The sequence below is a fragment of the Lithobates pipiens genome, unplaced genomic scaffold, assembly GCF_037356315.1.
Source record: "Lithobates pipiens isolate NorthernLeopardFrog02 unplaced genomic scaffold, aLitPip1_a1.2 Scaffold_18, whole genome shotgun sequence".
NCBI classification, from domain to species: domain Eukaryota; kingdom Metazoa; phylum Chordata; class Amphibia; order Anura; family Ranidae; genus Lithobates; species Lithobates pipiens.
Genome location: NW_027507758.1, coordinates 311,690,623 through 311,704,324, shown reverse-complemented (window position 1 = coordinate 311,704,324; position 13,702 = coordinate 311,690,623). Strand labels below are relative to the sequence as shown.

At 42.7% G+C, this 13,702-nt stretch overlaps 1 protein-coding gene across 5 annotated transcripts in view; it reads left to right on the top strand.

The window, feature by feature from the left end:
• The window catches only part of KLHL32 (kelch like family member 32), a 291,710-nt gene that overhangs the window by 174,984 nt on the left and 103,024 nt on the right, over positions 1-13,702 (top strand). For 3 of the 5 annotated variants that reach the window (XM_077487214.1, XM_077487212.1, XM_077487213.1), the window contains one exon: positions 9,078-9,293. The exons of the other annotated variants lie outside the window; for them this stretch is intronic. In XM_077487214.1, coding sequence (XP_077343340.1) covers positions 9,078-9,293 — 216 coding nt within the window. The remainder of the gene's footprint in view (positions 1-9,077; positions 9,294-13,702) is intronic. 5 annotated transcript variants of the gene reach the window in all.

The following is a 13,702-nucleotide window of genomic DNA, read 5'->3' as shown; positions in this document are numbered from 1 at the left end:
GCTCCAAACATCGTCCTCGTACCAGGCCTCACGGTTCCTTTCAATGACAGTCATAATGTCCCTTGGGACATAGGGGATTTCCAACCCATACTCATTCGCTACTCTATTATGAAGGAGTCTTTGTGACCTTTCAAGTCTCGGCAATGCACGGGCACTTCCTTCCCCAGGTGGTATGCAGGAGTTTGGGGACCATTGTACCAACGAGTCCCTTTTAAGTGTGGGTAGATTCACGGGTTTAGGGAGAGTCACATTTACCATGATAGGATTTTCTGCACTCGGCGTTCCATCCCCTGAGGTTAGAGAAAGCCAGTCCGAAACATCTAAACATCTGTACAAGTGGCGGCTACATCATCCCCTCCAGCCCACAACAACTCCTGAGACAATGTCCCCAAAATGTCCTCATCTTCCGTATCCGAAGAGACTCTAACTTCGAATCTCTATATTCCTCTGACGGAAAATAGTTCACTAAAAGTGTACTCACAGTCAGACTTTTTCCCGATGCGACCTTCTTCCGCCGATTGGATCCAGCCAGACTTGGTGGCAGACCTCAAGGTCCGTTCCGGGAAGACTTTGTGCGCCCCACTTTCTCCAAAGGAGGTATAGTGACTTCAGTAACGGTAGTGGAAGCAGTGTCCATCTGCTCCAAAGTGGTTTCCTCAGCAGGCACAGCGGCATCTCTCTCTGGGATGTCAGCAACGACAGGTGTCACTGCTGTGGAAGGCTTTACCGAAGGGGCGAAGATGGCCGACTCCTCGGTTGTCACACCCGTGGCAATTCAACTGACTGCTCCACTTTAAAAGTATATTCTCCACACTTCTTGCATCTGGAGATTGGCCGAGGGTTGGCGACCAGGCCGTCACACTTTTCGCACAGCATACCCAGGCCCTCGATGTCTCCAGCGGTGTACAGTATGAACCGCCCCTGCAGCAGCAGGCAAATGCCCATGTCTGTGAGCACGGTACTAGGCAGCTGTATTCCCGCAGGACCCCTTCCAAGAGACATTCTAGGTCCCGACACTGGTTGCACACCCAGAGCACAGTACATTCTCAAGGAATTTTTCTCCAACACTCTGAGAAAAATATCGACCAGTCTTTCCTCCTTCCGTAGCACACTCTCATGCGGTGCCTCGTGCAGGAAAGAACAACTCAGACTCCTCCCGCTGGGATGCTTGGGTTGCGCAACTTCACAGGCTTTTTGGCAAGGGCTCCTCCCATGCTTATGCACCTCAGTGAAAGTCCGAGTAAAGATGGCGCCGATGGCGCAGTTACAAAACACAACCCTCTGTCCTTGCTTTACCACATGTACAGTTCCTTTTTGCGAGAGATAACGGTAAAATCCCGGACTACGAGCCCCCACATGTAGCACTATCCCCGAAGGAGCTGTTGGTTATTTCTGGGCTTACCATTACCTTCCGTTCTCCTTGTGGCACGTCTAGGGGATGTCCCGAGGTAGATGACCCAGTAACTTGAGACTGACAATAGATCCACTTGAAGGGATTTTATTTGCAAAACTCAAACCATTGAACAGTCTTTCAACTTGGGATCAGAGGGTTGGAAAGGAAGTTCAGGTACTCTTATGTCAAAGTCCAAAAATGTTAAAGAACTTGCTTGCTTTGACTGCATCCAGAGAATAGCCATTCGCAGCTGGATGAACACTCCGGGTTGGACAGTCCCTCTCTCACAAGGCCTAGCAGCCAACAAGGTGCTTACTCAGGAGAAAAGTCTTTATCACAGATGTTGTTGCAGAACATTTCCTTGCCTCGGGCTAGCCAGCCCCGAGACATCAAAGTCAGGTGGATCCACACCCCAGGCCATAGCCTTCCTGGGGGCTGGTCATGAGGACCAGGACCAAGTAGTAAGCACATCATACTGGCCTGGAATCCCGAACCACGTGACGTCCGCATCTTAAATACCCTCTCCCAGAGGGCACAGCGAGAGGGCCACTCCCACTGACCTGGCTCCGAGAGAGAGTAACTTAAGCACCTGACCAGACTATAGTTCTACGCCTGCCTCAAGAGGCAGTGCCCCCTGTGACCAGGCTGAACATCTTACAGTCCAGTCAGACTGATACAGAAGTCAAATTTAAAAGGGCACCTTTTATCAGGCCCTCTTTTAAATCCGACACTGCTACTACCTCCACGTTTTTTTTTTGTTTGTGGAGATGTAATTGTAATATTGTTTCCCATCCCACTTCCTCTGATTTATTTATCTTCAGATGAAATGACATTGTATTTTAAGGGCCAGATTTACAAAAATAATAACACTGACATTAAGAAAAACAGCTCGCATGGAAGAGTATATGATTGAGGCTCACCATTGAGCAACCAGCACTGGCAGTAAAATATATTATTTTACTGCAATCAGAAAGCCAACCTGTATACAGCATATGTGTGAAATGGCATGCTTTAGTTATATATGAGAACTAGGAGACACCCAACACAGATTTTGTTTCATATTACTTGCAACATATACCGAAGGAACCTGACTGACTGTCTGAGGTCTTGATTCCTGCCAATGTGTGACAAACACTGGCAATTTTTTTTTATGTGACTTGAAACTTGGAATATTTAGTATACAGCATGGATGTGAAAAGGTCACTTATGTTGGTCTCAAACCATACAACATGGTTGGTATTTGTCACTCAACTACAACAGGAAAATATTCTGCTGTGAAAATAATTTGACAATACTTTCTGTTTCAGTCATGCTCAGATCAAGCTGGTCCTAAAAATGAACAATACAGGCAGCCCCAGTGTTAAAAACATCCACTTTACATACAACTTGTACAGAAGAACGGAGACAGCATGACGTCATGCTGGCCCCAGAAATGGCTGGGTGGCCATCTTGCTGCTCACCGCATGCTGTCACCTACTGTCCAGCGGACATGTCAGCAATCCAACACCACTGCGTGGCCAGTTAACCCTTCCCTATGCTACCCAAAATGTAAAAATATTTTTTTTGATGGAGTTACAATTAAAAAATGTACCTGTTCCAACTTACATACAAATTCAACTTAAGAACAACCCAGGGACTGCCTGTATAACCCTATTGGCAACAGGTGAAGAAATGTAATGTAAATTAGAGTGTAATGTAAGAATTAATTACATTAAATAAGGATTACTGTCCAGGAGAGATTTTGTGACATCTAACAATAATTAATGGCAATTTGCATTTTTTGTGACTTTGATGAATGATCGCGATGTAATGGTACTCAGTGATGCCCACCAGTGCACTGCAACTATTACTGTGTCTAAAAAAAGCACTCAAGAGCACTGAGAGGAAGTGTCCAGGAACATTGCACACAAAGTATGCAGATGTCTGTGTTCCTGCAGTACTTTTATGTCTGATACCACATTATTTGCTTTAGAAAACTGTAGGCAGCAATAGATATCTGTAATATGCATTTATTTAGTACTAAACTTGTGATTCGCTCATCTTCAGTTAGTACCCTGTAGTAGAAGCCACTGCTTCTTCAAAACACAAGACATACCTGGACCACCATGCATTCAGTGTAAGCCCACCAGCCCAGCGAATAAACCTAATTTACCTGTGGCAAGAAGATTAATTAAAATATATTAGCATTTTGTACAGTAAAAATAATAGGGATAAGGTTGGTAAGAGATGAGCTAATTTTTTTCCACCATGGACAGTACAGCATTTGCAAAACTGCAACTGTTGACCGAATAGGCCAGAGCTTAGTGAAAGAGGTAAAGCTCTGCTGACCATTATCTACGCAAGTGCAGACAAAATACTGTTGTTGTTTTCCTTACATGTAAAGGGGTGTTCTTTGCAAAGTGATACTTCATCACATTCCCTAAGTTCCCTTTTCTTGCCAAGTGAGCTGCTTATTTGCCTTCAAAATCAAACCTGAGATCTTCTAGAACAGTGGTTCTCAACTCCTGTCCTCAGGACCCACTAACAGGCCCCAGATTTTAAGTATTGCCATGGGGAGATGCAGACTAGAGTACTGCAATCACTGAGCAGCAAATTATATCACCTGTGATGTATTTCAGTTATCTTGCAAACCTGGCCTGTTAGTGGGTCCTGAGGACAGGAGTTGAGAACCACTGTTCTAGAAATTGAAAAAATGCTATTTCTAGCCGCAATACCAAACATCCTTTCATCTATATATATATATTATATATAATATAAATATTCTCTTTTTGAAAATTACAAAATAAAGTGGAAACAAGACAAAGCCAAGATGACTCCCAGACATTGGCATCTGCTTCACGAGGCAGATATTCCCAACCACCTTGGATTTTGTGAATTGGAAAAGGAGCCCACAATGTACAGTACCTTTTTATTTGGCCCTACAGAGGCTGCAAAAGTGAGCAGTGAGAGAAAATGAACCTGGCCCCCAGGATAGCGCATGGGTTCCCCCAAAATAGAGGTTAGGTAAGGGGTCTAAAGGAACATTTTCAGCAGTTCATTGAAATAATAAGGAAAGCCACAATGAGTAAAGATGAGGTAAACATGGAAACTCCATACACATAGAAACTCAACCCAGGATCACTGTGGTGCAGGGCAAGGATGCTAACTGCTAACATATCAAAACACGAGGCAATATAAGAGAAATGAAAATTGCTTTAAAATTGCAAGCTGAAGAAAATAGGATTTTTATAAGAGCTTACCCGTAAAATCCTTTTCTTGGAGCACATAACAGGACACAGAGCCGTAGTAATTCCTATGTGGGTTATAGGCCACCTTTAGGTGATGGACAATGGCCTACCTTAAGACAGGAAGTCTACTCCCTATATAACCCCTCCCTTTACTGGGAGTACCTCTGTTTTTGTAGCAAAGCAATATACGTGTATTAAAAGAGGGGAAGGACCTCTGTGTCCCGTGATGTACTCCAAGAAAAGGATTTTACAGGTAAGCTGTTATAAAAATTATATTTACTTTATCGTACATCACATGACACAGAGCCATAGTAATTACTATGTGGGATATCCCAGAACAATGCCAACTGAGGGGATGGAGACAAAACACAATTAGAGTACCATGAGGCCAGAGGACTTATACTGCTGCCTCATGCCTTTTTACATCAACCTGATAGAATGTGGTAAAGGTATGGACTGAAGACCAAGTTGCGGCCTTGCAGATTTGAGCCGTAGAGGCTTGGTGATGCACTGCCCATGAAGCACTTACAGTCCTGGTGGAGTGCGCTATGATCTGAGAGGGTGGACTCTTCCTCTTCAAACCATAAGCTTGAACAATTACTTGCCCAATCCATTTAGAAATAGTAGATTTTGATGCTGCCTGTCCTTTTTAGGACCTTCCAGCAACACAAACAAAACATCCTTTTTACGAATCTGAACAGTCACCTTCAAGTAGACTTTGACTGCTCTAACCACATCAAGAGAATGTAGTTACTTTTCTTCCATAGAATAGGGTTCCTATAAAAAATATATGTAGAACAATATCCTGGTTTAAATGAAAACCTATCGCTACCTTTGGTAGAAAGTTAGGATGAGGACGCAGTACTATCCTATCCTTGTGAATAATTAAATATGGCTCTTTACAAGAAAGAGCAGCCAACTCTGATACCTTTCTTGGAGAAGATATGGCTACCAGAAAAATCAGTTTCCTTGTCAAATGGACCAAGGGAATATGTCAAATTGGCTCAAAAGGTTGTTTCTGAAATGCCGACAGAACTGAATTCAGGTCCCAAGGGTTCAGGGGGTGACCTAACCAGTGGATTAAGTTGCGTTACCCCCTGTATAAAGCTATGGACCAAGACCTGGCCTTTGATAGTACGCAAGGCTAGCCTAATTTCTAACCCTATCTGCAGAAAGTCAAGGATTCTACCTATGACATACTTTCTGGAATGCCAACCCTTGAATTCACACAAGGAAACATATGTCTTCCAGACTCTATAATATATGATTCTAGAGGCTGGCTCACTTGCATTAATCAAGGTAGATACCACTGAACCTGACAGCCCACATTTCTTCAGAATGTGGGTCTCAATAGCCAAACCGTTACTTTTAAAGGAGACAATCGATAAGAAAATTTTAAATTCCTTAGGAATCTCCACTTACCTTATCCTGCCGCAGGGATTCTGTGGTAAAACCGACAGACCCAATCTTCACCCCTCACGGTGGGCTCCGTTAAAAAACCTTCAGGGATCGGGGCCCCTTTTTATCGGGGAATCCACACCCCTGGACCCGTAAAGCACCCCTCCAGGAAAATTTTATGGCTGACAAAAACCAAAGCACTGGATCCTGGGGTCCAGCTCTCTAAAAGGAGAAGCATTATGGGCTAAACCTTGTTTCTTCCACCGCAAGGCGCGGGTACCATTCAATTTGGCCTGAAAAGACACTTTGAATAGATTTGGTTGCATAGCCTGCCCCAGTAAGGAATATTCCGGTGGAGCTCAGCACAGCACAGCACATCTTTATTTGTGACCAACACCTAAGACACTGCCAAAAAAACTGAGGTACTCCCAGAATTGGCATTTTCATAATAAAGAACCACCGGCTAATTTCTGAAATCCCGTCATGTCCGGCAGGGTATGCGAAAGTGCAATTGTCTGCTTTTCATGCCTGCTGCTGGTTTAGTAGCTTAAAATGAACATAGGTTCACTTTCAACCATTAAGAGGCCATTGTAGGAGTAAAGTTGTTGATTTATCAACAATTAGCAGGGCCGGCGCTACCACTAGGCAAACTAGGCAGCCGCCTAGGGCGCAGTGCTATCTAGGGCACCCAGCCGCTGGTTTCCCTCAGCGTCTGCAGGCTGCAGCATGTAACTTGGTCTCAGTCAGGCACTCCGTCTGACTGATAGTTTAATTAGAGGTGCAGCACAGCACTGGAGCCTATGTCCTGGGTCTTCCAACAGAACAGAATCAAACACTGCACGCCTCTATAATCATCTGTCTGACTCTCTGGTGATAGTCCCAGTACAGCCAGCTCCTCCTTACACACAAAGCATTCCTTACAGCAGGGGTGCCCAACTGCTGGCACCCTGATGTGGCTTGTCACTTCCTGCTCTGGGATGTTGGGTTGGCAAGCCAAGATTGCATGTTCCCAACTAGCCATCCCGAGCATAACTGTAAAGAATGGAGCAAGCACTAGAGGAAGCAGAGTCGATGCTTCCTGTATAGCACTGGCTCCTGTCACATGGGTAGGGCAAAGGGTATGGAATTAGGGGCAGAGCCAAGGGGGCAGCAAAATGAGGTTGTGCCTAGGGTGTCAAAAATACTTGCACCAGCCCTGACCTTTAGCGATAAAGAATGATGCGGTCTAAGGCACCAAAAGTTATTGACCTCCATCCCAAATTTTAGACAAAGAGAAAGGAAAGTGGTCAGCGGGACTTTAAATGAGGTCAATCACTATATAAAGTAAACATGTAGGATATAGAACAGTGTTGCTTTTATGGGTTCCAACAAAAAAGGGGGAATTTGAGTGAGAGATGTATACCAAGAAGCAGTCTTGACAAAGAACATTTTATCATACCATGTGAAATCATGTATAACAGATTGAATACCACAAAAATGCATCTACAGAATAGCATGCACGCAGGGTATGCTGAAAACTGCATATAAATATTGACAGCATGGTAATAAGCATAACAAAGTAAAAACAAGTTCTGCACAACGTGGGCCACTGGAAGGGCTGAATGATGTTGCAAAGTCTAGAGTAAAACAAAATAAGAGAAATAAAATCATCTGTATGGACATGCATCTATGTAAGCCCGATGCGTTTCGTTGGGGTATACCAACTCTTCAGGGGCGGATGCAATGGTGATCTATAAGAAAACATAACCATATGGTATAATATTGTAACTGAGTAATAGGAATAAATAATGTGTAAGGGACAGGATGGACAGCCCTATAGGTACTCACGTCCGTTGCATAGATGTGAACAGAGGATCAGAGCCATTAAACTGTTCTGGCATGGGAGCTGAGGTAGAGACACTTGGACAAGCAGGGAGCACTGTAGATTAAATATATATAGGTGCATACAAACTAATTCTGAAACTTCAATCAACTAATTGGTTGCACGTAGCGCTATTACCAGTGTTGCCTTTCAGCAAACACTACCTCACCTCCTAAGTGATCCTATATGGATCAAATGTGCTATAGATTACAAACAGAAATCACATAAATTACACAGATCACTATCACTAAGTGAATACATTAATTTACATCTAAATTATACACACAGTGACTGATATAAACAAAAAATGTGAATATAGTCCATTCCAACAAAAAATAATAATAATAGTCCAAGACCTCCTTCCCCACCAGGGTAAATGTGCTAATGTGGGTGATGGTGAGCCAAAACTTCTGTGAATTGAGATCAGTAATATATATTGAATGTATAGTATTGTATTGATTGAGTGTGAAAAGCCTATACACCAGGTCAGATGAAAGGAAGAACTAAGCATAGATGAAAAAACAAATACTCAAAAACCACCAAATGGGAAAGATAAAAAAAAAATATATATATATATATATATATATATATATATATATATATATATATATATATATAAAAGAAAAAGATATCCTGAGTGAGATAGTGAAGGAACCGAAAAGAAAGAAGAACAAAGCCCTGCCCTTTAGTATTTTTTTGGTGTGCAAGCCTGAGATAATATATTACAAAACAAATTATACTAAATTATTTGTAGTATATTTTGAATAATGTATCTCAATATGAGTGATGCAGAAGTGCTCAAGTCACTCCTGTCTTTCAGTTGTTCAGCTCTCTCTGCTCCCCCTACAAGAGCACCATTAACAATAGAGATAAAAAATAATTTAAAATGGAGGGGTGCCAAAGACTTACTAAGTATGCATGCACATATGTTCTATTTTTTTTTATATGCTGCGGAACGCAGCACTACATTAGGGCCACCAATGCACCTGTCTGGTCCTATTCAGTTTTTTATTATGCTGCATAGAGATACATACAAAACCAGATGCTGCACACATTTTTTTCCCCATGTGAATGATCCCTAACACAGTAATGAATACAGAAACTACAGAATATTCAAATATAATCCAGTAACACACAATGACCCTTAAAATATCTTTTGCAGCTGAAATTGTATGTTTTTTTTTTTTTTACATTCCAGGAACTAAATAGCTTTAATTATTTGGACTTGTACAAACTGGCAGACCTTTTTAATCTGACCTTACTGGAGGGCGCAGTGGTGGACTTCCTGGTAAAGCACTTGTCTGAACTTCTAAAGTCTCATCCAGAAGAAGTTCTTGCACTACCTTTCCGTCTCCTAAGAGAAGTTCTGAAGAGCGACCAGTTAACATCACTTAGTGAAGAACAAATATGGCAGGTGAGTAACTGTGTTAAACTTCATGTTTCTACAACTGAATTGATCATTGGCAGGCATACCTTAACTTTACTAGGCATTCATAAGGTATGACATCATCACAGATGTAGCCACATCATGTTATGATTCTGCTTTAAGATCCTATAAGTGGGGAGACTTCTGACTGCCTTCTTGAATGCATCATGGAGCTCCAAATCTATTGAGGAATTATACTTTCATAAAGTAGCACAGTGTGGATGGCATTCTAGCTCTATTCAGGTTTACAGGTTTGGAAGTACTTAGAGGTGTTGTGTCTGTGGTCATGTGCTATATATTGAAGGTGCAATAGAATATTATTGTATTTAAATAATTATAGTTAGAGTGACATTAGCTAAGAAGCAGTCATGCTATCTTTTTTGAATTGATGCAAAAGTTGCTTTTAGTGACTGGGCCACTTCCAGTTAATGCTGTGGGTAGTAGACAGGATAACATTTTGCTAGAAATTGTTTTATGCCTACAGGCTTTAATTCCATATTAATATAAGTATTGCAGACTACAAGGTAAATGCATATACAGAATAACAGTAAAGCTCAGAAATACAGGAATCTTATGTGGATTCAAAACACATCTTTCCTGGTTTGCTAAATAAAAGCAATGATCTTTAGTAATTCATAAGAACTCATCTGATTTGTGGTTGCTAGGTAAGTTTCGTACACTGTTCTTTTCATATATAAAGGTTTTGCAGCTGTATAAGATTACATACTACCTCACTTATAAGAGATCAGTGCATTAAATATGATTGCTAAATATTTTCTGTTTTGGTATTCAGTATATAACCATTGGCCTATTAAATATAATGTAGCTCATCGCTCCAAGGCCTACCATGGCTCATGAGATCCTTAAGCCCCAAGATTGGAAACCACCCAATAATAGGTATGAGACAATAGTCAATTGCCTGCTGCCTCACAGACTTCCTTGCACTGTCTTATTAAGTCACCCCTGCTTTGCGCTGGGCCTCTCAAATTTCGAGTTAAGATCCTGGTGCTAGCTAATGAAATCAGGGTAAAACATCTCTTTTTCCAACACTGATTGGAAATTAATTACAGAGATACAAACACCTAATAGATCTCCCAGTATCTTTCTGGAGAGCTTGTCATCCTTGAGTCTTTATCCTAACTTTACCTAAACCACAGAAATTGGCAAACATTGCTACATATTTTGAACACTTTTGCTTAGACTGGGTTGCTTTTTCTCATGCTTTATTCTTCTCCTACCATCTACTGAACCAACCCTCCTGATGATTACTCCCCATCATACCTTTTAAAGTGACAAAGAAATCTAGAAACTTCTTTTTCACAGACCAAGTGGTATCATATCCTTTATTTTGCCCACAAGTCTTCTATGGCACACATGACTCAAGAATCGGGTTTTCATATTCTCTAATGGTGGTATTGAATTTTCTTAACTCTCCATAAGATCATTTCACAAATCTCCACCCAGTGAGCAGTCAGTAGCACACTTTTTTTTATGGGAGTGCCTATTAATTTGGACCAGAATCTGGTCCCTGACCAAAAAACAGATATTAATCTGGATGATGATCCCTCTGCTTATTTATTACACTTTAAACATTTCTCTAAAAGTAAATATATTAACTGATTAATGTGGCCATAGATTGTTTTCCACTAAGCTGGAAGCAAATCTATCCACCCACCCTGGCCTTATATTTCTCAAAAGTTCAGAAGCTTTGTTCCATGGTGAAATTTACTTCCTTATAACAGATTCAAGAGGAAAAATATAAGATAACATTGTTTTAATGGACGTACTTTATGTACTTAAAATTCTAATCTTTGCTATCATCTGGATAGCCGGACTATAACACTAAAAGGTTCTGCGTGACATTCCCTCTCTGTTGGGGGGGGGAGGGCTCGGGCTCTGAAATCCAGGTTTTCCACCTTCCACGTCTGTTTGCCTCCCCTAGTGATTTTACTCCTCCTCCTCCCACCTTTTGTCTCTCACCCACTCTTTCCCTTTACCCCCCCTTTTCCAATCTTCTCTGGTTCCTATCCTTTCCCACCCCACCTCCCTCTCTTAGTATTATTAGCCCCAAATACCTCATTTCCCACTTACTGAAAATGGTAAAGGGAGCATTGGCATTCTATGTGGCAAACAGGATGGAAAACTTCTTGATATTGTATTTCCTGTGTAGCCTGGTCAAAGCTGCCTGCCAAAGCAGTATTTAAATGTATGTAAAATAAATAAAGAATGCATTTAAAAATAATATATAATTTAGTAAATTCCACTTTTGGGTACTTCAGGTAGATCGGTACTGTTGAAAGAATACTTATAAAAACCAATATGCAAAACACAATAACTCTGGGGTAAATTTAACAACTTTTATGTATTCATTCATTATTTTTTTTGTTGACTGACAGCAGTGATTGCAGGGTTCACCTATTAGTTATCATTACTGCCTCTCTAAAGGTTGCTAATGCTGTTACACACATTCTCTATAACTAGTTTATTGCTCAAGGCTATACTTTTTATTCATGGTCACCGAGAATGAATTAACAATGACCATAAATATCAACCACTTTAGTGCTGTTTTTCAGGAGGCAATAAGGATTTATTTAGTTTTATCTTAGTAAATAAGTAATTCACCTTCAGAAAAACCCAATAGTGAAGAATTAAATTTAGACCTGTAATATTGCCTGAAGAATAGCCAAGTTCATCATTTTTGCAAAGGTTATACTAGTAATGTAATATACCATGGATGAATCTAATATGCATCAGAGGTGAAGGCTGTGGAGAACTGTGGATTAGCGTCAGAGTGTTTTATATAAGCCGTGTGTGATGGACAGGCTGGAGACAGAGCTACTGAATCTCATTACATTGCTGTATTGTTTCTTACTGACTACTCTTGGTGAAACGAAGTAGTCATTGACATTGACAAATTTTCATTTCATATGTCTTCTAAGAAAACTGTATAAAATCAGCCTAGAGAATGTAGGGTCCTGCAAAGAGATTTCCTTGATCTATGGTAAACTGTTTACATGTTATTAACCTTCTTGTATTCCAAAGCTATCACCACACATTTCAGCATCAGTTTGTTGATATTGGTTAGTAATTAATCAATTCTCTCTCTGTCTCTGCTTTTTTTTTTAAACAAATATTGATTCTTTTAAAGGCTTAATGTTTTAGTTAAAGCAGAAGTTCCCCAAAAGTGATTTTATAGTTTTAGGCTGAGCACCAAAAGTGATTTTATAGTTTTGGGCTGAGTGAGGCCGCGTACACACGGGCGGACTGTTCGCCCAACCTTGTCCGCTGAACAGTGTTTGGGCGGACAGTCCGCTCGTGTGTGGGCTTTCAGCGGACAGTTTCAGCGGACAGTTGGACGGACAAAGTCTTTCGGAAATTCCGAAAAACTGTCCGCTGAAACTGTGTTTGAGCGAACAGTCCGCCCGTGTGTGGGCTTGTCCGCTGTACTTTCGAAATGAGCGGACTGTTCCCGCTCGGAAAGTCCGCCCATTTCGAGCGCGTGTACAGGTAGGCGGGGCCCGCGAAGGAGACGTCGCGGGCTCCGCCGCCTGGAATGGGCTTAAAGGGGAACCCCAACGCCGAAAAAAATCGGCGTGGGGGTTCCCCCCAAGTCCACACCAGACCCTTGTCCGAGCACGCTACCCGGCCGGCCAGGAAAGGGGGGCGAGCGAGCGCGCCCCCCCTCCTGAGCCGTACCAGGCCGCGTGCCCTCAACATGGGGGGTGCCTTGGGGAAGGGGGGGCCGCGCGGCCCCCCCACCCCAAAGCACCTTGTCCCCATGTTGATGAGGACAAGGGCCTCTTCCCGACAACCCTGGCCGTTGGTTGTCGGGGTCTGCGGGCGGGGGGCTTATCGGAATCCGGGAGCCCCCTTTAAGAAGGGGGCCCCCGGATACCGGCCCCCCACCCTATGTGAATGAGTATGGGGTACAATGTACCCCTACCCATTCACCTGTGAACTAAAGTACAATAAAAAACACAACACAGAGAAAAAATATTTTATTGCACAGCTCCGGGGGTCTTCCGTCTTCGGGGGTCTTCTCGCCGGACTCCTCCGCTATGTGTGTGTAGCTCTTTTGCTAGCGGAGGAGTCCGGCTTTCTTCCTCCCCGCCGCCGGCCTCTTCTCCCGACTTCGGGGGTCTTGTCCCCCTCTTCGGTTCTTCTGCCGGGCCACCGCGCCTGGTCCGGTGGCCCGGTCTTCTGTCGCCGTCTTCCGTTCTTCTGTCGCCGCCTTCGGTTCTTCTGCCGGGCCACCGCGCCTTCTTGTAGCTCTTTTACAGGCGGTGGCCCGGTCTTCTGTCGCCGCCGCCGTCTTCCGTTCTTGTTCTTCTTCTTGTTCTTCTTCTTCTCCTGGAGATGTTGACTCGACGAGCTCTCCGGCCGGAATGCCAGGGACA